Source organism: Onychomys torridus, chromosome 11, assembly GCF_903995425.1.
Source record: "Onychomys torridus chromosome 11, mOncTor1.1, whole genome shotgun sequence".
NCBI classification, from domain to species: Eukaryota; Metazoa; Chordata; class Mammalia; order Rodentia; family Cricetidae; genus Onychomys; species Onychomys torridus.
This window is the reverse complement of record NC_050453.1, coordinates 30,377,248-30,399,464: the sequence shown is the minus strand read 5'-3', so window position 1 is coordinate 30,399,464 and position 22,217 is coordinate 30,377,248. Positions and strand designations below refer to the sequence as shown.

General features: G+C 40.7%; 1 protein-coding gene across 1 annotated transcript in view; it reads left to right on the top strand.

Annotated features, from left to right (window-relative positions):
• The window catches only part of F5 (coagulation factor V), a 70,715-nt gene extending 48,734 nt beyond the window's left edge, over positions 1-21,981 (top strand). Inside the window, exons 14-25 of the mRNA XM_036202546.1 lie at positions 3,407-3,581; positions 4,737-4,973; positions 7,553-7,760; positions 9,359-9,538; positions 11,628-11,744; positions 12,496-12,567; positions 13,593-13,696; positions 14,113-14,268; positions 16,499-16,643; positions 19,001-19,152; positions 19,918-20,100; positions 21,413-21,981. Of these exons, the coding sequence (XP_036058439.1) occupies positions 3,407-3,581; positions 4,737-4,973; positions 7,553-7,760; positions 9,359-9,538; positions 11,628-11,744; positions 12,496-12,567; positions 13,593-13,696; positions 14,113-14,268; positions 16,499-16,643; positions 19,001-19,152; positions 19,918-20,100; positions 21,413-21,559 (1,876 nt within the window). The 3' untranslated portion in view covers positions 21,560-21,981. The remainder of the gene's footprint in view (positions 1-3,406; positions 3,582-4,736; positions 4,974-7,552; positions 7,761-9,358; positions 9,539-11,627; positions 11,745-12,495; positions 12,568-13,592; positions 13,697-14,112; positions 14,269-16,498; positions 16,644-19,000; positions 19,153-19,917; positions 20,101-21,412) is intronic.
• The last annotated feature ends 236 nt before the right edge of the window (positions 21,982-22,217 follow it).

Genomic DNA, 22,217 nt, shown 5'->3' with positions numbered 1-22,217 from the left:
GTAGGTAAACACAATGTACCTTGAGATTGATCCACCCAAATTATGCGTAGAGTGGCTAGCATTCCTCTTTAGAATTCTTGTTTAAAATGCTTTTCCCTGTGATTTCTCACTTAAACGCAGTGCCCGTTACTACATGGGAATAAACTAGTTATCTGACTATTTCTAAGATGAGACAGGATTGTAGCCTTTACCCAGACTAGAAATAATAGGAGCTAGTTCCTTCAAAATCTTACATCTCAGGCCTAACAGTGGCTCTTCGGGCTGGCAGCCTTGTTCTGCCTACTCCGTGTGTTTTGTGATAGATGGCTATTATGCATTTGAAGGATGAGTTGGGGGCTTATTTCCATACACTTGGGGAGATTTGAGTCTATAAGAGAATTTGATGTCCTTTGGCCTCTTGCTGAGTTGAAAAGATCTGTAGGAATAATGTATTGGATTTATAATTTATTAAGCTTTTTATTTTGAGAAAATTGTGGGGTCACACACAGTTGTCAGAAATTACAAATATTCCTTGAATGTTTTACCTGGTTCCCCCCAATGGTAGCCTCTTAGAAAACTATAGTATACTGTTTACAGTATATAGACCTTGCTGCTGTCATGAGAAAGAACATTTACACACACACACACACACACACACACACACACACACATACTCGTGCCTCATACTTTTCTTGTGTGTTTCATCCACCTCCCTCCCACCATACTCCTCCTTAACACTACAGTCACTGGTCAGATCTCTGTTCCTGTCATCTTGACATTTCATGACCATTGTGTCATGCCACATGTGATCTTGGGGAACTGGCTTTTTTCCACCACTACACATAATTCTCCGGATATTCATCCTTGTTATTGCACACTTTACCAATTCATTCTACTGCTCAGCAGGATTTCACATGACATGCACCACGAGTTTTGTTGTAGTTCCTGCTGTTTGCATAGATGGATGGTGCCAAATATGAGGGTTTCAACACACGTGCAAGTATCCCAGGCTAATGGACACATGCATCGTACATGTACTTCCTGTTAGAGAACCCTTAAAACTTACTCTTGCCAATTTTCAAGGCTATATTACAGAATGATTACTCACAGTTGTCATGCTGTATAGTGGATCTCCTGCAGTGACTTTTGCTCTGTAAATGAAAATTTGTATCTTTTTATTAACATCTTCCCAGTCTGCTTCCCTCAGAGTCCCTGGTAACCACTCTGTCTGTGTGAGTTTTTGTCTTTCTGTGCCTGGCTCATTTCATTTAGCAACACAACAATTTTTTCTCTTTGTAAAGGCTGTATCCTCTCTCTCTCTCTCTCTCTCTCTCTCTCTCTCTCTCTCTCCTCTCTCTCTCTCTCTCCTCTCTCTCTCTCTCTCTCTCTCTCTCTCTCTCTCTCTCTCTCTCTCTTTGTGTGTGTGTGTAATTTTCTTTATCCATTCATCCATTGATAGACACTTAGGTTGATTATGCTTTGGGGCATATATTGTTATAAATAATGCTGTGATAATGTAGCCATTTCTTTGATGTACAAGTTTCGCCTTCAATTCTGTTGCCAAAAAATGTTATTTCCAGCCAGGCATTGTGGCACATTTTCATTCCAGCACTCAGGAAGCAGAAGCAGGCAGATCTCTGTGAGTTCAAGGCCAGCCTGGTCTATATAATGTAGCAACTTCTAGGCTAGCTCGTCCTACCAGTGAAACTCCATCTCAAAAAAAAAAAAGAGAGAAAGAAAGAAACAGAAAGGAAGGAAGGAGGGAAGGAAGGAGGGAGGGAGGGAGGGAGGGAGGGAAGGAAGGAAGAAAGAAAGAAAGAAAGAAAGGAAGAAAGGAAGGAAGAAAGAAAGAAAGAAAAGAAAAGAAAAGAAATTGAAATGTATATTCAGCTTTATTTTTATTTTTGTGAGAAACCTCGGTACTATTTTTCATAATGTGATATAAATTAATTTAGATTCACACTTTTTCAGTTTTAAAGGGTTTCCTTTTCTCCATATGCTTATCAACACTTATCTCTTGTTCCTATAATCACCATCTTAACATTAAAATCGGTATCTTTGGGATTTTCACTTTCAGTTTTTGATTATTAATATGAGCATTTTATGCACTTGTTAGCAATTTCTAAGTCTTTTGATAATATATCAAAAATTTAAATATACTATGTATAAAATTTATGTTACTATATTACTATATTTGTTTACTAATTATTAATGTTTATGCATGTTCTTTGCCTATTATTAATCAATATTTTTGCTACTAATTTGTTTGAGTTCCTTATATATTGTAGATAGTGCTTCCTTATCAGATACATGCTTATCAATATGTGTTCTCCCATCATATAGATTGTTTCTTAATTCTCTTCACTATTTCCTCTGTTGTGCATAAACTTCAGTCTGATATTGCATGAACGGAATTCCATCTGTCCATTTGTGTTTTATTACCTGTAATTCGAGAGTCCTCTCATGAAAGTCTTTGCTCAGGCCAGTGTCTAAAAGCTTAGGGGGTAATATGTTTTAATAAAAATCAAAGCTAAGACTGGCCACTCAGGGTAAAAGACATTCATCTATCCAAGTGTCTTTATGAGGGCGATGCGATCGTCTGGTTTAGCTGATCATCATCTGGCAGCCCCAGCTCTGGCACTAACCACTGAATGATTTAGTCTGTCTTTGGTGTCAAAATTTTTTACACTAAATAGTTAAAAACTATATTGTTATATTTGTTTATTAATTTAGGTACTTGACAAAAGTATATTAACTGCCTTCTGTATGCCAAATAACATGCTAAGAACTGGAGAAAGTATCATGAGCAGGCTGGGAAGAATACTTGACCTCACAGGACTTACTCCTTAGTGGCAAGACATTAATAGATCTCTCATGTCTTATATAACTTTTATACATACTATAAAAATACTATAAGAATTTACTGTGTAGACAACAATAATTATATATATGTGTGTGTGTGTGTGTGTGTGTGTGTGAAATACTTGACCTAGTCCAAGAGATCCAGGAATCTTACCTAAGAAATTATATTTGAGCTGGAAATTAAAACATATGTAGTCACCTGTGTTTTCATTTACATATATTCATTAATTTATACATGAAGTGGTTATTAAATATTCTATGCTGGTTACCAAACAGATTCTTTCCTAAATTCTTTTTAAACTTTTGATTTTTATTTTATGTGCATATATGAATGCCTGAATGTATGTATCTGAGCTGTGTGTGTGCCTGGCACCCTCAAAGGCCAGAATATCCCCTAGAACTAGAGTTACAAGTAGTTATAAGCTGCCCACAGTGGGTGCTGGGAACCAATCCTAGGTCCTCTGGAAGAGCAGCCAGTGCTCTTAACTACTGAGCCATCTCTCCTAGATTTTTCCAACAGTCTTTAATTCCTTTTTTTAAACAAATGCTTTTGCTGTCATTTTAGTGAGATGGACCATGAAGACACTGATGGCATTCCAAAGGACACCACATACAAGAAAGTTGTTTTCAGAAAATACCTTGACAGTACTTTCACGAGACGTGATCCTCAGGGGGAATATGAGGAGCATCTTGGTATTCTCGGTCCTGTTATCCGAGCTGAAGTGGGCGATGTGATCCAAGTAAGTCATCACTTGAACCCTCTGAATCTTCAGGAATTTGCCACAGAGCCCACGTTGTGGAGACATCAAAACTACAGGTAGCTTGCTTCCCAGAATTAATAAATGACTGCACTTTTCCACCAAAGACTGCTTGGCTATTTGACAGTTTTTGAGATTAGAAAAAAAAAAAAACTTAGACTTTTTAATCCTGAAAACGTTTAATCTGGACGAGGTGGCACTGGAGTTCCTAGCTGACACCAGCCTGTCTTGAGCTAACATGGAAAATGATCCATCCATGTTCCATGGCAGAAGCAGTGGCAGCCAGGATAGTAATTTATAAACATGCTTTTTGTAAGAGGCAATATGGGGAAGTGAAAGGAAACCAGAAAGGAAAGATGTCTCTCTGCCCTAAAAGGGTGAGCCAGTTTAAGTATTTTACCAAGCTTGTCGTTAATTGGTTTCAAAACCCTGCATCCAGTTCTTCTATCCTTCATATCAAACAAAGAAAACAATGTAACAGTAAACAAAACGCAGGAAAAATGTCCTGCATCTAAAGAGTATTCTATGTCCAAAAACAGAACCTTTTACCTGTGCGGGTATGTATCTGCCAATTTGCTAATGACCATTTGTTCCTTTTCAAAAGGCACCCAGGGGGTGGGGAAATGGCTCAGTGGGTAAAAAGTAATTAATCACTTACTTAGCATGTGATATGCAAGATCCTGGCCTTGAACTCCCCACACAGCAAAACCAATCAATCCAACACAGAAGGCAATGGAAATCGGGGTTAGTCAGCTCTGTTGTTGTGATAAATGATCTGAGAGAATAACCCAAAGGAGGAAAAACTTCTTTTCTCTCCCTCTCTCTCTTTTTTTTTTTTTGAGCTGAGGATCGAACCCAGAACCTTGGGCTTGCTAGGCGAGCGCTCTACCACAGAGCTAAATCCCCAACCCGGAAAAACTTCTTTTAGCCCACGATTTTATCAACAGTTGCTTGAGTTCTTCACTTTGGGTCTTGCATTAAATCAAGTAATATGCATAAACTAATTTGCAGTTATAAGCACCCAGTACACCTTAACTGATATCATAACTTCCTGCCACAGCCTATAGTGCTGACAAGTTTTGGTTTCGTATGTTAATACATTTGTGGGACACTCTTTTTTTTTTTTTTTCTTCCTAGGTTCGCTTTAAAAATTTAGCATCCAGACCATATTCTCTTCATGCCCATGGACTTTCCTATGAAAAGTCTTCCGAGGGAAAGACTTATGATGATGACTCTCCTGAATGGTTTCAGGAAGACAATGCTGTCCAGCCCAATAGCAGTTATACGTATGTATGGCATGCCACCGAGCGCTCCGGCCCAGAGAACCCTGGCTCTGCATGCCGGGCTTGGGCCTACTACTCTGCAGTCAATGTGGTAGGTTTCAAGTTCTGATCTCTCCCCTCACCATATAGCCACAGTTCAATGTTTCCTGTTAAGAGTCTCTCCTACAGGCTGATGGGTGGTGGGACACACCTTTGAATCCAGTACTCAGGAGGCAGAGGCAGGTGGGACTCTGTGAGGCCAGCCTGGGTCTACAGAGTGAGTTCAGCCTACTATAGAGTGAGAACAGCCAAGGCTATGTAGACAAATCTTGTCTCAAAAACAAAACAAAAAAAGCCTCCTATGCTTTGTATGGGACATGTGACAAGGCTGTCATTCACAGTATGGCTGCCATTGCCAAGGATTCTCCACACACTTCATCGAATGAAGCACTGAGAAAAGTGTCCCTTCAGTGGACATCATGGGGATTATATAAGTGAGTGATCTAAGTGTGCTTACAAAGAACTGTTTGCAATTTCAAAGTAGGGTAGTCTTAAGCCAGGCTTTGGGGGTCTCCAGGAGGTAGGGAGGGTACAGGAAAGGACTGAGCCAACCGTGTGGGCACAGATTGCATGCTGGGGTTGGGAGTTTAAGGAGGAAATTTTTTCCCTGCTCTGCTTAGGCCACGGGGAGATTAAATGTGTTACTTAATGAGTAGCCTTTGCCAATAAAGGACAATGTGATAAGAAGTCATCCCTGTTCTAAGTTAAATAAGGGCACAGGGAGGAGGTCGTGGTGTTCCCAGAGGAATAATCCAGACACATTCCATCCTGTCCAACTCCCACAGGAAGGTGGGAACAATTAGTTTCTCTGGGCAAACTAGTAATTGTGCTGATCATGACAAACTGTGCCTACCCCCTGTCTTCTTGGCTGGCCTTGGGCACCCAGGAAACCCAGAAGGAAGCCTGTATCCATGCAGTCCCCACTGGACACTCAGCTGCCTTCTTTCCCCTTTTGACCTTCAGACAAAGAGGCCTTTGTACAGTGAGACACCCAAACACAGGTGGCTGAGGACTCTACCCAGGTTCACAGCCAACAAAACACAAAGCCTTCTCCCAGCCCTCCACCAGGCAAAGGGCGGCTTGGGTTCAGATTTGCCCTCAAAGGTTTCTTTGCTAGTGCAAGATATCTGGAAAGTTTCCTGGGGTTCCTCTTTGTCCCTGAATGAGTGGTTTAGGCTGATTTCTACTAGGATCAGGTGTGCCAGAGGTCTCCAACACTTTTTGGGGGCAGGTGGGGGTGGGTCAAGGCCATCACAGGCTGTGAAAGGCCTCTCAAGTAACAAGGGCACACAGCCCATATCAAGGGCAGAGGGGTCCCTGGGGAGCCTCCTGAACCCAGTGCTACAAGAAATACTGTGCCTGTCTCTGGCCATCTAGGACCCCCTGAACACTGGTGGCACTCCTGGGGAAAGGTAGCCAGACATCAAATGTCTGGGGCTGCCATGCGGGTATCAAGCTTCTGCTTACCTCCCTGCACCCCTTGGCGACCAGACACCCAGACACAGCCCAGCATAGGCTGAGTTAGCCTCATGGGCAAGGGTGAAGGGACAAGACCTGGCCACCCAGCCCTTGTGCTACCCTGTCATAGAGGATGCAGTTCCCTACCATACCCTACACTGACCCAGCTGGCCCTCTGGGTGCAGCAGAAGGCTTTGACTCTCAAAATTCTTTTGGAAGAGTATTTATAAGCTTTTAAACGCTGTTCGCTGAAAATTCAAAGATCCCTCATTAATCATTCTACAATATATGTGTTGTTTAAAACAACATGCTTCATATAGTAAATACACATGTGTTTTTCAGTGAAGAGAGAGCAAGAGAGTCCTTTGTTTTGGGGGGCGGGGTAGTAGAAAGCACAGACTCAGTTTCTTTCTTATTTGTTGGTGGTGATGTTTGATGCTATTTTCAATACTGAGCACCAAACCCAGGTTCTCCCATGTGCTCACAGATACTCCACCATTGACACCCACCCCTCCCCAAACCCAGGTTCTCCCATGTGCTCACAGATACTCCACCATTGACACCCACCCCTCCCCAAACACATGTACTTCTTGGCTTGGGTGTAAATACACATCTGTCACTACAGGAGCACTAGGAAAATGATTTGCCCTTCCTTAACTTCAGGTTCTAAAATTAAAGAATAAACTAGGAGCTGTACATGGCAGCAAAGATCTGTAATTCCAGCATCTCAGGAGGCTGACGGGTTGGCACAGAGTGTTTTCAAGGATGGTCTGAGTGATTTAGTGAGCTCCTCCTGACTTTAAGAAAATAAAAAGAGGCTGGACCCTTCCCAGTACCAAAACGAGAGGGAGAGGAGGAAGGGAGTGTGGGGAGGTTAGTAGACACATGTTCAGTGAATGTATTTCCATTTGCCATATGGGATAGCTGTCAAGGTTAAATGAGCTACTATAGGCAGAGCCTTTAATACAGCATAGATGCTCAATAAATGGTATCCATTTGGTAGTCAATGTTGTTCTTATTGCTCAGATAAAGGTTAACTGTCCAGACTTATTCATTACTGATCTTCAAGTTTGATGAGATTTCCTTTTGTGTAAGAACCATGATCGTCAGAACAGAAAAAAAAATATTCAGATGGAAGGAAAGTGTTTGCAGTTTGCTCTTCTTGTCTTTCAGGAGAGAGACATTCACTCGGGCTTGATCGGTCCCCTTCTGATCTGCCAGAAAGGAACACTTCACCCAGAGAGCAACCTGCCTATGGACATGAGGGAATTTGTCTTACTCTTTATGGTCTTCGATGAAAAAAAGAGTTGGTACTATGAAAAGTCCAAAAGGTCATGGAGAATTGAATCTCCAGAAGTGAAGAATTCTCATGAGTTTTACGGTATTTTTCCTCTAACTTTAATCTGCTCTCTGATTAAACCTCACCAGGTCACATAAATTCCTGTCCTGAGGTCTTCCCTTCCTTTTCCTTATCTTCTCCCATATCTAGGCTTCTCAGCCCTGAAGTTTACTTGAATGAGCAGAAAGTACCCTTTAGGGACCCCCTCAGCCTAATAAGACAGCACAGGTTACAGAATCAGATGAGCTGTCTCTTGGCCATGCCCTTTGCTTGAGGAGCATCTTCTAGGAAATGCTCCCTGATTTCCTCAAAAAAAATAAAATAAAATAAAAAAATAAAAATAAAAATAAAAAAGCCATATACACTTATTGTAACTTTGGTCCTAAACACATTGCTGTCTAATTCTTGGACATTTGGTGATACCAATATGTAATATTTATCAGGGTATTTGACAAGCAGACCTCTGGAGTTCCCCAGGCCCTAGCTTAGTGCCTGGCTTTTATAGCATGTGCTTAGGAATTATATGAAATAGTGAATAAATGAACAGTTTTCATATTCATCTCCATCTATCAAATGTCCATTGAGCATCTCTGTTGAAAGTCTCCACTCCCATATTCTGGTGCAGCTGCTTAATAATAATGACATAATGATCACTCCCAATGTCCTTCTCTCTTACAACATCTAATTCTTTAACAGAAACTGAAGCACGGGGGTGAGAGCTGATGTTCAAGTATGTAGGTAGGCTTGATATGATCTGACAAGTGTCAAAATAATTTCACCTCCTCCCCCTCCAAAAGTTTTTTTGACTGGTTTCTGAAATCCTACAGCAATCCCTTGAAGGGGAAGAGAATTCTTCCCTTGCTTCTTTTCAAGTGAAGTATTTGGTAGCACCAGGCTTTATCATTAATTTGTGAGTGTGTGCGTGTGTGTGTGTGTGTGTGTGTGTGTGTGTGTGTGTGTGTTGTGTGTTATGTTTTTAAGGTGACTGAGGTTATCAGGTGCTTTAAGCACACACACACACACACACACACACACACACACACACACACACACACAGTGGTATTGTGCCCACCGGTAAGACAAGAAGACCTTGAGTTCAAGGTCACTTTGAGCTAAAGAAAGAGTTCCAGGTTGGCCTGGGGTATACACCAAGACCCCATCTAAAACAAACAAAATTCACCTATTTTGCTAAAGGGAAGGTAGATACAGCATGGCAATCTTAGATTGTGCCTGGGAGGTGAGTAGAGGAACAGTCATACCAAGGAGAGTGTGACACACTGTTACCCAGGGATTTTCTTTATCTGCTCTTTTCATTTTTCAGCAGCAAAGGGATACTTATACTATCAATGTGAAGGGCAAATGGGCAAAGCGTTAAGCAGGAAAGGGACAAAATCTGTGGGAAAAAGAGAAAAAACTGTTCCATAATGAACTGACCCCCCACTTTGGTAGATGTTTGTGAAGTAGCCTACTGATTTGGAAGTTCTAATTCAGCCTGGTATTGGTTCTATGAAACCATGAAGGGCCCTTTCTCTACTTGGTTAGGCCTAGGAATGAGGAAGATGGGTGGCGAGTGGGTGGTTTACCCGTCTCCTCCTTGTGCATTCAAGTTTTTAATTGATTGCAGCTCTCTTTCATTTCAGCCATCAATGGGATGATCTACCACCTGCCTGGCCTGAGAATGTACGAGCAAGAGTGGGTGAGGCTCCACCTGCTGAACATGGGCGGCTCCCAAGACATTCATGTGGTTCACTTCCATGGCCAGACCCTGCTGGATAATAGCACCAAACAGCACCAGTTAGGGGTCTGGCCCCTTCTGCCTGGTAAAGATCTGGGCAAATGGAAGAGGTCCCTGCTAAGAAATAGCAGGACAGGGCACCTGTAACTTCCTCTTCTTGTCTCTTTGTACATCTACTGTTGAAGGGAAGTTTCTGATCTAGATGCCAAGGCAAAGCTTTGTTTCTATGTGATATACATACAGAGCACAACCCAGATCTCCTATGAGCTATGTATAGGCATCTCATAAGACAGATTTGTGACCCCATTTGGGTCTTCAGAGATTCTGTGCCCCATGCAGTTTCTCCTGGGCATCTGTGTGCCATAAGAATCAGATCTCAGTCTATGACAAATAACTTACCAAGGCACAAATTAATGCTGTTGCGAGGTTGATTAGAAACTTAAACTGAGCTCTTCTGGATTCTTGAATTCCACTTCAGAAACTTTCACTCTAGCCTTTTTGAGTAAGTAATTCTGGGAATCATGATCTCGAACTGATTCACGACTCTGTTTGGAAAGCAAGATCCTTTTAATGACTGTAAAAACTAACAGAGGTATTTGGAACTATTCACGTGACAGTGAGATGATTAATGTAGGCCTAAAGAGATGGGAAGCATCGGGAAAGACTCTTGTTCTGTCACTGAGTTGTTTGTAGGGAAATATGTTAGTGAATGGAGTTATGAGGGCAAGGTGCCACAGACGGACCCAAGACTCTGTTAGTGAATGGGGTTATGAGGGTGAGATACCACAGACAAACCCAGGACTCTGTTAGTGAATGGGTTTATGAAGGTGAGATGCCATGGAAGAACCCAGGACAATGGTTAAGATGCACATCTACTGAGACTTTACTCTCAGAGACTTTGCAAAAGTATAGATCACAGGGAGAAGACCCAGGATTCTGAATCTCTTGCAAGCAGCTGCCCTCCCACACATACTGAGGAACTAATGAAAGGCAACCCCTTCACAGGAGTTAGGGTGCATAAGTCATTGTATGAATTGGTCTCATATATTGATATGGAGGTCCAGACGAGTCTGTCTTACTCAATAGAGGGAGAAAGAGATCTAGGGAAGAAAAACAAAGCTGTTTTGTTTAATCTCAGAGGCAGAATGGACCAGGCCAAATTCATGCCATCTTTTCACCAAGTGTTAGCAAGAGAGTGGTTCATTGCATAAGCATGCAAGGTGGTCTGAGAAGCTAAGGTTAATGTTCTTCATAAATCTTCAAACCAAAATAACAAATTTCAGAAAGGAACATGAGAGATCTGATTCACTGTGTTTGAGATGGCTAGCTATCAGCTGTTAATTTATACTCACTATCTGAGGCATGGTTATAAATTATAGTCAATAGAATTTAAGTATAGAATCAAATGGAAGAGAGTGGCATTAAGTGTCAATACAAATAAACAGAAGTTTTAGAAACCTTTTCCATTTTCTGAAACAATTTATATATGTTTCATCAAAGTATATACACTTTCAAGAGAATTTGAAACCATAAGGATATTTTTATTCATTAAATATTAAAAAGAAAAAGAAAACATAATTATAAAGCTGGGTGATAAGTCATTCAAAGTCATTTTGAAACTTGAAACTATGTATTTGAATTTTATAGGGGCTAATTTATAACAATATGTTCAGATACAAGAAAATTCCTTTTTAAGGAGGACTGGTAGGCTTTTTTTTTAATCTGGGTGACTTATTTTTAGCAATTTCTTTTTTGTTATTTATCTGCTTGATGGTTTGTTTGTTCGAAATAAAGTCCATGTATCCCTAAGCAGCGACAGATGGCCTTGAACCCCTGATCCTTCTTCCTTCTGCTTCTGAGCACTTTGATTAGAGGCATGCACTGGGGTGCCCTGTTTATAGGGTTCTTGGTCAAGCTTAGAGCGTTGTGAATTGTAAGCAAGCATTCTGACTGAGTCCCTCCCTTCCTTAGTTTTGTGATTTGCTGGTGTTGTAGCTATCGTCAGATTCTTTTTTATCTGTCATGGCCTCAGGAGGAAAGAATCACTCTTAGACTGTCCTCTGCAGAGTCTCTTGACTGTAAGGCCTTTAGGGAATTCCACCGAGGTATTAATTTGATCATCCTCCTCATCATCATCATCGCGTTGATAACTTTTCTTTCACTCTCTATTTTAGGTTCATTTAAAACTCTTGAAATGAAGGCATCAAAGCCTGGCTGGTGGCTCCTGGACACAGAGGTTGGAGAAAACCAGATGGCGGGCATGCAAACACCCTTTCTCATCATAGACAAAGGTATCACCCATGTGATATTTGCTGGAGAGGAGATGCCTGATAATACAATGTCTCCGATTTCCAAATATGTGATTCTTGCAAATATCTGATTCTCATCATTCTGTTGTGACAATGACAAAATGGGCTTTTTTCTGGCCATTAAAAACATAACAATTTATCTATAAAACCCTAACAGATGGGTCAAGTATTTCATGACTGGGGTAGCCAATAGAAAGTGTGCTTCCTCATAATTTTTGACCCAAGGGAAAAATAGATGTAAGAAAATCTTCAAGTTCCTAGAGTACTGCAGAAAGAGAAACCAGGACTCTGTAGTAACAGGTAGTTTATCCATCCATCCATTATCAAGTCTTGACAATCATCTGTTGACTACCAAACACTGTGCTCACATCCACGTACCCATTAGCTGGCATTTCCTTCCTTGAGTAAGATGTAAATAATCTTGTAATCTCTAGGTCAATGACCAAGAGTACAGTCTTATGAATAATAGTGCTTAATATCAATAATTTGTTTTAAAATCCAACCAGATAAAAATCAGCTTAAAAATATTTTTTAAGACTCCAGTTATTTTCTCCTGTGGTAGTCACTATTTTAATAAACACCAATCTCGCTGAGTGCTTATCACTTTCAAATCAGGTATATTAAAGTCACTATGATGAAAGGTACATGAAAACAATCTCTCACCATGAAGGTTTTTCTTGTTATATATATTTTCTAAGCAAAAATTATTGATTTTTGTTTTTGTTTTTCATAGAATGTAAGATGCCAATGGGACTGAGCACTGGTATCATATCTGATTCACAGATCAAGGCTTCAGGACATCTGAGTAAGTAGTAACTGGCGATACCTACACTGTGCAGTATGCAACTCATAAAGCCATATATGACAACCTGACCCTGGGCCAGTTCCTCTCTCTAGGCTTCCATCTGCCACAGCTTTAATGAAATAGCTCCATTTGTGGTTCTCCTCAGGTAGAGCTAGAAGTATGGCAGGAGATAAAATCCTATTAATATACTTATCATTTCCACTCCGTTTGATGTGTAGTTCCCAAGGGGGTCTTCTCTAGGAAACACCAAGAACTCAGCATTGCTGATATCTCTACCTAGGCAGCCCATAACTCTGCAGGGATTTGGCAGGAAGTAAATAGCTTAATCTTATGACCTTGTGATCATTACCCAAACTCCATTTATCTTGCCTAGATTGCCTCACACACATAACCCCTCCAGCCAGAATCACAGGGTTTTATCATCCAGGAAAGATGGTCCTAATGCTTATGCTAATCATTCATCTAGTCAAGAAATGTTATGATCAAAATATCTCTTAAATTTATTCATTCTGCCCCAAATCCCTTCCTGAGATCTAGAAGTCATCATCAAGAGCATAATGAGGCTCCCACAGATTCCTCCCAAATCTTCCTCTTTGGTAGACCCATTCAGCAGTAGCCATATCAACAGAACTGAGAAAACACAAACATGACCTGTGCGCAAGAAAGGGTGGGTGATGGTTTACAGCTGACTAAACATGGTCTGGAGCCAAGGTTTCATCACTGAGGACTGGCTTGGCAGCTCATGCCCATGCCACCTGCCTAGTCTCCTAACTTAGAACAGATCTCCAAGGATCTGCTTCTTTGCTGGACTAAACTTACTTGAGAAATTGGTACTTTTCTATTACAAAAAACAAAACAAAACAAAACAACAACAAAAAAACCACTTCAAGCTAGACATGGTAGTCAAAGGTTGAGGTAGAAATACTGTGAGCTTGAGTCTACCTTAGGCTATATAACAAGGCCTTCTCTCAAAAAATAAATTAATTCATAATTCCCTTTTTTCCTTTTTTTTTTTTTGAATTTAGGTTATTGGGAGCCCAAATTAGCACGATTAAACAATGGTGGCTCATACAATGCTTGGAGTATAGAGAAATCTACATTAGACTTTGCCTTTCAATCTTGGATCCAGGTATGTCTTACTAACTTGAGAAGACTGACTGTTATTATGACAAAAATGGCAGTGAGTTGGTAATTTCTTGCAATGGTGTCAAAGGAAAGAGCACTCCGTGGTGCTAGGTACCATTCTCAGCACTGAGCTTCCTCATATCAACACTGAGAGGTGGCTTTAGTGATTTTCCATGTAAGAAAGAAAAACCCAGGCAAAGCTGTCAACTACTTTCCTAAAGTAAAGCATACCAGTGCCTCAAATGACGCTCAAGTCCGGATGCGCATAGCTCTACTATGGACTGTACCTTGCCATTGTGTGAGTTCGCTAAGAACTTGGGCATGGTCCAATGCTAATGAAAGCTGATTATTGCATGGGTTATGGCAAGGTGTGACTCACTAACAAGGATGGTTCTGTTTACTGACTTGGCTGTATTGCAGGTGGACATGCAGAAGGAAGTTGTAGTCACAGGGATACAAACCCAAGGTGCTAAACACTACCTAAAGTCTTGCTTTATCACGGAATTCCATGTGGCTTACAGCTCTGACCAAACCAACTGGAAGATCTTCAGAGGGAACAGTACAAAGAACATGATGGTTTGTGCATATATTTCTGTCTAAATTTTAAGACTCACCCTGGGGTTTCCAGTATCCTTTACAATTATATTTCAGGGGGGTTGAAATGTGAATGGTTTTCTGAGGGTATTGGGAAGTAAAAATGGCAATATGTGACAAATCTGTATATTACAAATGAAAAGGATACATGGGGCTACTAAAACTTCAAATCTCCACAAAACTTGAGGGGAACAACTCATTTAAGCAAGCACCCCTACAAAGTACTGCCAGGTGGTATATACCAGTGTCTGCCCTTGATCAGCACACAACCTGTCTAGAGACCGCCCTCCAAGAGTTTTGATTTTACTGTCATATTTTATTCAATTTTTATCTAACATGCCTTAACTTATGGCGATTATGATTACTCAGTGAGGCTCTGAGGCAGTGTGATTTTTAGGCTGCTTTAAAGGACATGCCTGAGGACTGGTGTACTTCTGCCTGGTCCTCCATGAGCCCAACCAAGAGTCCTAGATCATTCCCTTGTTCCCAGCCTCCTTCCCAAAGAAAAATATCCAAATACAGAGAGCCTGTGTGCCATCCTTAGACCGACCACCTTGAATCTGTTTCTATTGATAATTTACGTGAAACATTTACCATATGCTACTTTTTCCTTTGCTATCTCGGCTATTTCTAATGTAGCTTAGATCAAAATCACTAAAAATCTTAAATTATGGTGCTTATAAACCAGTAGCGGGAGAGACAACACAGAGAACAGTTGATATCATACTTAAAGTTGTTTTCACAAGCGTATTTGTGAGGAACTTCCGTGTGTAGTTTGATTGTTTTGTGCTGTTTCTAATTTTAATACCACAGCAATAGAAAACTTGTAAAGTAAATCAAGGAGCATTCTCTTCCCTTTCGTGCTTAGGATGAGATTTCTAAAATGGGTTTGATTCCTTCATTTGGCAGAAATCACCCACAAACCCACCAGGACCTGGAAAAAATCTCTCTGTGGGAAATTTAAAAATTTTTAATTCAATTTCTTTCATTAATAGTTTGAAGATTATTTGGATTGTCTATTTTATATTGGGCAAGTAATGATACTTCCTGAGGCTCTTAAAATATGAATTGGCCCCTTTTCTCTAAGTTATTGGTCATGTGTGTAGACTGTCTCCTTGGACGTCCTCCCGACATCTGCAGGGGCTGTGGCAACACTGCCTGTTTCATCTCTAATATCATAATTCTTCTCTTCTTTTACTTTTGGGTCAGTCCTGCTGTGGTTTTGTCGGTTTGTTTTTCATCTTCTTCAAGCACCAGTTCCTTTATTGATTTCCTTCTGTTGTCAATTGTGTTCAGTCTTACTGATGCCTACTCTTGGCTTCCGTTTTAGCTGGGCATTTTCTGGTACTTCTGAGTCAGGGAAAGGGAGGTGGGGCAAGGTCTGGTGACTGTCAGGTAGCAGGTCAGAGTCCAGGTTCTCACTGGGTACCTTAGGCGGCATTATTTTTCTCGGCTGCTAGGGAGGAGTAGAGTTCCACACTGGCTTCTCTTAACAATGCTGAGGAGTCTGTTTGTTTGTTTTTGAGACAGGGTTTCTCTGTGTAGTTTTGGTGCCTGTCCTGGATCTCACTCTCTAAACCAGGCTGGCCTTCAACTCACAGAGATCTGCCTGGCTCTGCCTCCTGAGTGCTGGGATTAAAGGGATGTGCCACCACCGCCCAGCTGAGGGATCCTTATTAGGATCTGCAGAGACAACATCCTAGGCTCCTCCTTTGGCCTTCTCTAATACCCTAGGATGGTTCTAGTTCCTCATCAGGTCCAGGAACCCTTCAAGTCTAACCCTTCATTACAACTGTTACTCCTGTGCTGGAGTGTGTCTGGGTTTTGTTTCTTTTTCTGTGATAGTTGGCAGGTTATCTAGAGAGATTGTTGCCTTCTTCATCTCTAAGCCTGGGACATCTGAAGTAAACAGAAAGCCTGGTGGCCCCAGGACCTCACTGCTCTTTATCTCTGGGTTACTTTTTTTGACCATCTTCCCATCTTCTTTTGCTTCTTTTCTGTGTAGTCCAGGGTTTCTGGCTCACTGTAGCAGAGGGAATAGGGGAAAGTGCATTGGCATCAGCTTCCTCAAGTAGAAGTAGCCACAGTTTTTCAAACTAAATTGAATTGATTTAATTCTCATGAAAGAACCCTACAAAACTTGTTAGATGGGGTTTTTTAAAATACAGTGTTTATAGAGAATCGTTACTGATGCTTTCCCCTTTCCCTCCAGGATTTTGCTGGCAATTCAGATGCCTCTACAATAAAGGAGAATCGGTTGGATCCACCTATTGTGGCTAGATACATTAGGATACACCCAACAAAGTCCTATAATAGACCCGCCCTTCGGTTAGAGCTGCAAGGCTGTGAAGTGAATGGTAAGGGCAAGAAGCACCACTTTCTCATGGCCCCTCCAAGACTCAAGATTTGAGTGATGTGGGAGACTAGAATTCTTAGAAACCTTCAATGACTTAGGCTCCAGAAAATTCTTTGCAAAAACACAAGCTCCAATCAGGGATACTCTCCATATGATCTAAACAGAGACTAGACCTGTTTCCAGTAGTCAGGAGGTAAGCAATGCCTCACTAAATGATGTCTAGATGACGTGAGCACCATCATGGCACATCATGGCTTTGCAAGGAAATGGTCTAGGTTGGAACACCAGCCCATTTTCAGTGAGAGCTGTCTGACTCAAAGTCCCCTAGAACAGTCAGATTTTAATGAAGGAGTCACATCACTGGAATATTTTTGGAGTTCAGTGAGTGTTTTTTACTCTGAACCTGATTTCAAATTTCTGAACCATGAGTGTGCTCTGTGTTCTGTTTTGAACCCTGTGTAAGTACTCAAGTCTTTTCAAGCTTCTATTTTTTTTTTTTTTTTTCAGGGATCAAATTCGGCTTGTGATCTAATAAAATCTGGGTCATAAGAATCAGTCATAATAATGATCCACTGACTGTTCTCAGATTTTGAAGCAAAGCTTCTCAGTATTTTTAACTTTCAGGCACATACAGAAAATACTATCATTGGCCAGGCATTCTGAGGGAAAAGACTAAAACAATTGGCCAGCGCTTGACTGACCCAGGCCTCAGCTGACTGCTAAAGAAGTCAGTAGGTGAAGGCATGTATAGTTAGATGCTGTGTCATACTCTTGTAAGCTACAGGATCCTCCCCTGAGGTAGGGGAGGAAGCCCTGACTCACCTCACCATGAAGAGAGCACCTGAAGTTTGGAACCAGTTTCTTACCAAAGCAGATAATGCGGCACTTGACGTTTGTGAGAGATATGGATCTGGACAGTATCTCAATATATAGTACCAATACCAGTATCTCAATACTAGTAGTGTATAAAACTGCCCACACAAAATGCAAATTTTGTGTAGGCGGTATTACTCCATGAAACAGTTCCACAAGTCATGGAAGTTTTGTTTCCATAGTTATAGTGTAAGTGATAGCTTTGTTCTATCATGTGGTCTATCTAACCTAAAATGTGAAGTTCAAGTCTGTTAATTTATTGAAAACATTCATTTTCTACATAATAAACATTACTTTTTTTCTCCATTTTTTTGAACTTATACAGGGAGCAGCACATGTTCCTTTTAGAATTTTTTTTTTTCCCACAGAAAAAGCAAGCTATAGCTTCGAACAACTGTCTGTGTTTTTCAGAGGAAAAAAACCAAAGTAGTATTAAGGCAAGTAGTGAGCTAGCCTTGCTCACTAGCTAGGTTTCCTACACCAATAGGTCAGCCTTGCTGCCTACCATGCTCGGATTATATCTGGGCAAAATTCCAAAGAGTATATGTGCTCAGAATTTTGAAAAGGAAAAACAAGCAGTGGCATCCAAAGCCCCACTACATCTTCTCGTCAGCTTCTGTTAGCAGAAACTGGTTTTTGTTTTTGTTTATTTGTTTGTGTTTTTGTACAGCTATGCATTGTTCAACAGCAGGGATCAGTTCTTTGAAATGCATCCTTAGGCTATTTTGTTACCATGCAAACATCATAAATTGTTTACACAAACCTAGACAGTGCAGGCAAGTCACTCAATGTGATTTCTTGATATAATAACATGACACTGTTCCACAGTGAGCTACTTTTTTATAAGTAGAAGCAGCACATTAAAAAATGATTAAAAAGTATAGTAAGTACCAAAGTGGTTGCACTGTAGTTTATTATTGACTATTATGAATTGTACATAATTGTATGCACTATACCCCTACACATGTAGTAGCATAGTAAGTTGATTTCTATGGGCACCATCACAAACACAGAGGTTATGTGTTGCTTATGACAACTATGATGTCACAAGGCATCAGTACCATTGTCTAATGGGACCACTATTATCTGTGTGGTCTGTCATTAACTGAAATGTCATTATGTGGCATGGACATGTGGCGTGGATAGTTCCATGACTGTCTGGAGAAGGGAGCACCCATACTTAGGATACAGTATTTGATATACTGGCATTAAACTCAGTTTCCTGTTCTCCTGACTGTCTTGTATTGGGCAAGCTATTGTGTCTTGTTGTACTCTCTCCTCTCCTGTCAAATGGGTGTGAGTATGGCATTGACCAGTATATTTGTAGCACCAGAGTGCTATTTGCACTTGAATTGAACAAATGTTCTTTGTTTTGATTGTTTTGCTGTCTCCCTAGGAATAGTATTTCTTGCCTCCTCTATTGCAAAATGCAATGCAAGGACTATTAGTGCTATGTAATTAATCACATTACTTTCCACTTGACAGGATGTTCCACACCACTGGGCCTGGAAGATGGAAGGATAGAAAACAAGCAAATCACTGCATCTTCATTTAAAAAGTCATGGTGGGGAGACTTCTGGGATCCCTTCCGTGCCCGCCTGAATGCCCAGGGCCGTGTGAATGCCTGGCAAGCCAAGGTGACAGCAACCGTATAAATGGTGTTCTCTTGCCTTCCAGAAACAAACAATGACCACTTACTGTGGGGGCGGCTAATGCAGGGGCATTAGATTCTCAAGTCCCTGGTGTGACAGTCTAGCATGACTTGCAGAATCAAAAGCAGCTCTAACCATGGCTCAAAGGAAAGTCACACAGCTTCCCTGTGGTTCTTGGTCTAGCTTTGATTTAAAACAGGAAGGGATGGCAGTTTGCAAAGAGCTAGATAGTAAATATTTTAGGCTTTCAGGTAATTTGGAAATTTATTCTTTTTGTTTCAAGTAAAATTAGTCTAAGTATTAATGTAGCAGCTATATAAACATTGCTACGAAGATCAGGGGAAAAGCTAAGTAAGCTCTCACCCTAGAACAGCAAGGGACCTATGAAAGCATATAATGGTTGTATATGATATGGAATCCATCCGTAGAAATTAAATTTATTAAGTTGGCATATAAAGTAATAGGTTTTATTATGGCATTTTCATACATATGTGTCATTGTACTTTGTTCTCAATCATTTCCCTTCAGCACTGCCATCCCCTGTCCATACACATTCTGTTCCTCTCTCTTTAGCCCCCGCCCCCATCACGATCCATAACAGAAAACAAGAAATCACAGGGAAGACTTCTAAAAGACAGTGACTCCCGAGGAAGCAAATGGGAAAGCTTTGTGCATCTCTAAACATCCCGATCTTAACAAAGAAAAAGGCTCAGCCTCTTCCTCGTCTCTGTGTTCTGTTTTGTTTTACAGGCAAATAACAACAAACAGTGGTTACAAGTCGATCTGCTCAAAGTCAAGAAGATAACTGCCATTGTCACACAGGGCTGTAAGTCTCTGTCCTCTGAAATGTACGTGAAGAGCTACAGCATCCAGTACAGTGACCAGGGCGTGGATTGGAAGCCCTACAGACAGAAATCCTCCATGGTGGACAAGGTACAGGGCGCCAGGTTGGCAAAGCGAGACCCAGAGCAGCATCTCGAATCTGAGGATGCTGATTATGTACCACTCCCCCTGGTCTTCTGGACCCCCATTCTACAGGGGGCTGCTCTTCGCAGAGGGCCCGTTTGTATAACCTTTCTGACTTAGCCCCCCTGTGAAGTGAAATGGTGAGGGACAAAATGCCAGGAGATGCAGTGTGCCGTTCATGATCTCTGACTGGGAAAGACGGTGAACCTACCCAGAGAAGCTCCTGCTAAAATAATAAAAAAAAAAGCATTGCTGCAGGTAGATTTGTTGCTTGTAGTAAATCGGATGCCCGAGCCCACCAGCCTCTGTGTGTCATGTTGCTATTAAACAGAAAACATTTGGGAAGACTGCTCTTCTGGTGAAATTAACTACTCCATTACATTCCTAAGTCCCTCTACCTTCTACCACAAGTCAGGCCAAGGAAATGTGCCTAGTGACTCCGGAAAGGGAAATGGGCTAAAACTAGTAGGAAACACAACCCAGTGAGGGGGACATATTAAATTCTAATTCTAATTGATGCTCGGCACTGAATAACTTTGTGCCCTTCCTCCCTTTAAAACCACTGGCAGTGCGTTTTATCTTGTTATAGCAGGCTATCCCCACACCAGGGTAAACCCCGCTGTCATAAAGAGATGATGACTTGTCCCTGCTGTTCGTGCAAATCTCAGGGAACTTCCTGTGGGTGAAAATGAAAACAAACATGAACAGTCGAGGAGAAGCACACACCAAAAAGAAAAATAAAAGCCTCAAGGGTCATATTTATTTTAAATGTCAATGACAGCAAGTTATTTATTGGCACCCACCACATGACCCTTACTAGGTACTTGCCATGTATTTACCGACATTTTCAAACCTGTACAACTTGTGTGATGAAAAGCCTTTGTTACTCTCACGCTGGTGATGAGGCAATGGTGTGCAAGGGACTGTAACAACTTCTTCAAGGTCACATGGCAACAAAGAAGCTACAGAAGAAGTTTACAAACCCTCATGTCAGGTTTATTTATTTTTCCTAATTTGATACCCATCATTAAGAAAGGAGCATCTTTAAGGGCTGCTCCGGGCCAAATTGGCAAGTGGTTAAGGTTCCCTCTGTGCCCCTCTTTCTGGCTTGTGGTTTAGTAACTTACTGATAATGGTAAAAAAAAAAAATAATAATAATAATAATAATAATAATAATTGATGATTGACTTTGGTATAAGAGAATTTTTTAAAAATGAGTATGAAACATGAATGCCCATGATGCAGATGTTGACAGTTTTTTGTCATGTTTGTCTTTCAGATCTTTGAAGGAAATAGTAATACCAAAGGACATGCGAAGAACTTTTTTAACCCACCCATCATTTCCAGATTTATCCGCATCATTCCTAAAACATGGAACCAAAGTATTGCGCTTCGCCTGGAACTCTTCGGCTGTGACATTTACTAGAATTGAATACCAAAACTGGGAAAGAAAGAATGAAAACTGAAAAAACTTCTGAAGGCCTAAACCATTTAGAGCAGGCAATATAGTATGGCTATTTCAAATGTTAAAAAAATTTTCTGCTAGGTTTTTTTTTTTCTAATAGAGAATAAATTTTATATAAGAAGCTTTTACAATGTTAATTCATGGCTGCCATTAAGTGAGGTGGCAGCTATTATTTCTTCATTAATTTGAATATAGATGGGAAAATATTAAGTGCCAGCAAGAGTATGACTGTATTTTACTCTGATTAAAGATGTTATATAATATAATAGTTATATAATGGAGTAATGTGGTTCGCTGTAATAGCTCTTTCAAATCCTGTAGACATTAATAAAAGAGATATTACTTTCAGAAACTACTCATAGACCTAGAAAACTTTTATTCCTATATTTTTCTTTTAAAAACAAACCATAATTTTTAAACAATGGAGACTAAATTAGTTTAGTTTTTTGAGAATAGAGAAAAAAATGTTGCTGTAATGAAGTGAGAATGTAAAGGACCCTGCAATGAGCTGGCTTCGTGGGCAAACAGAAGAGCTTTCTGGAAAACTGATGGCTTGAGTTCAGATACCCAGAGGGGAGGGAGAGGACTGATTCTGAAAAGCTATCCTTTGATTTTGCCA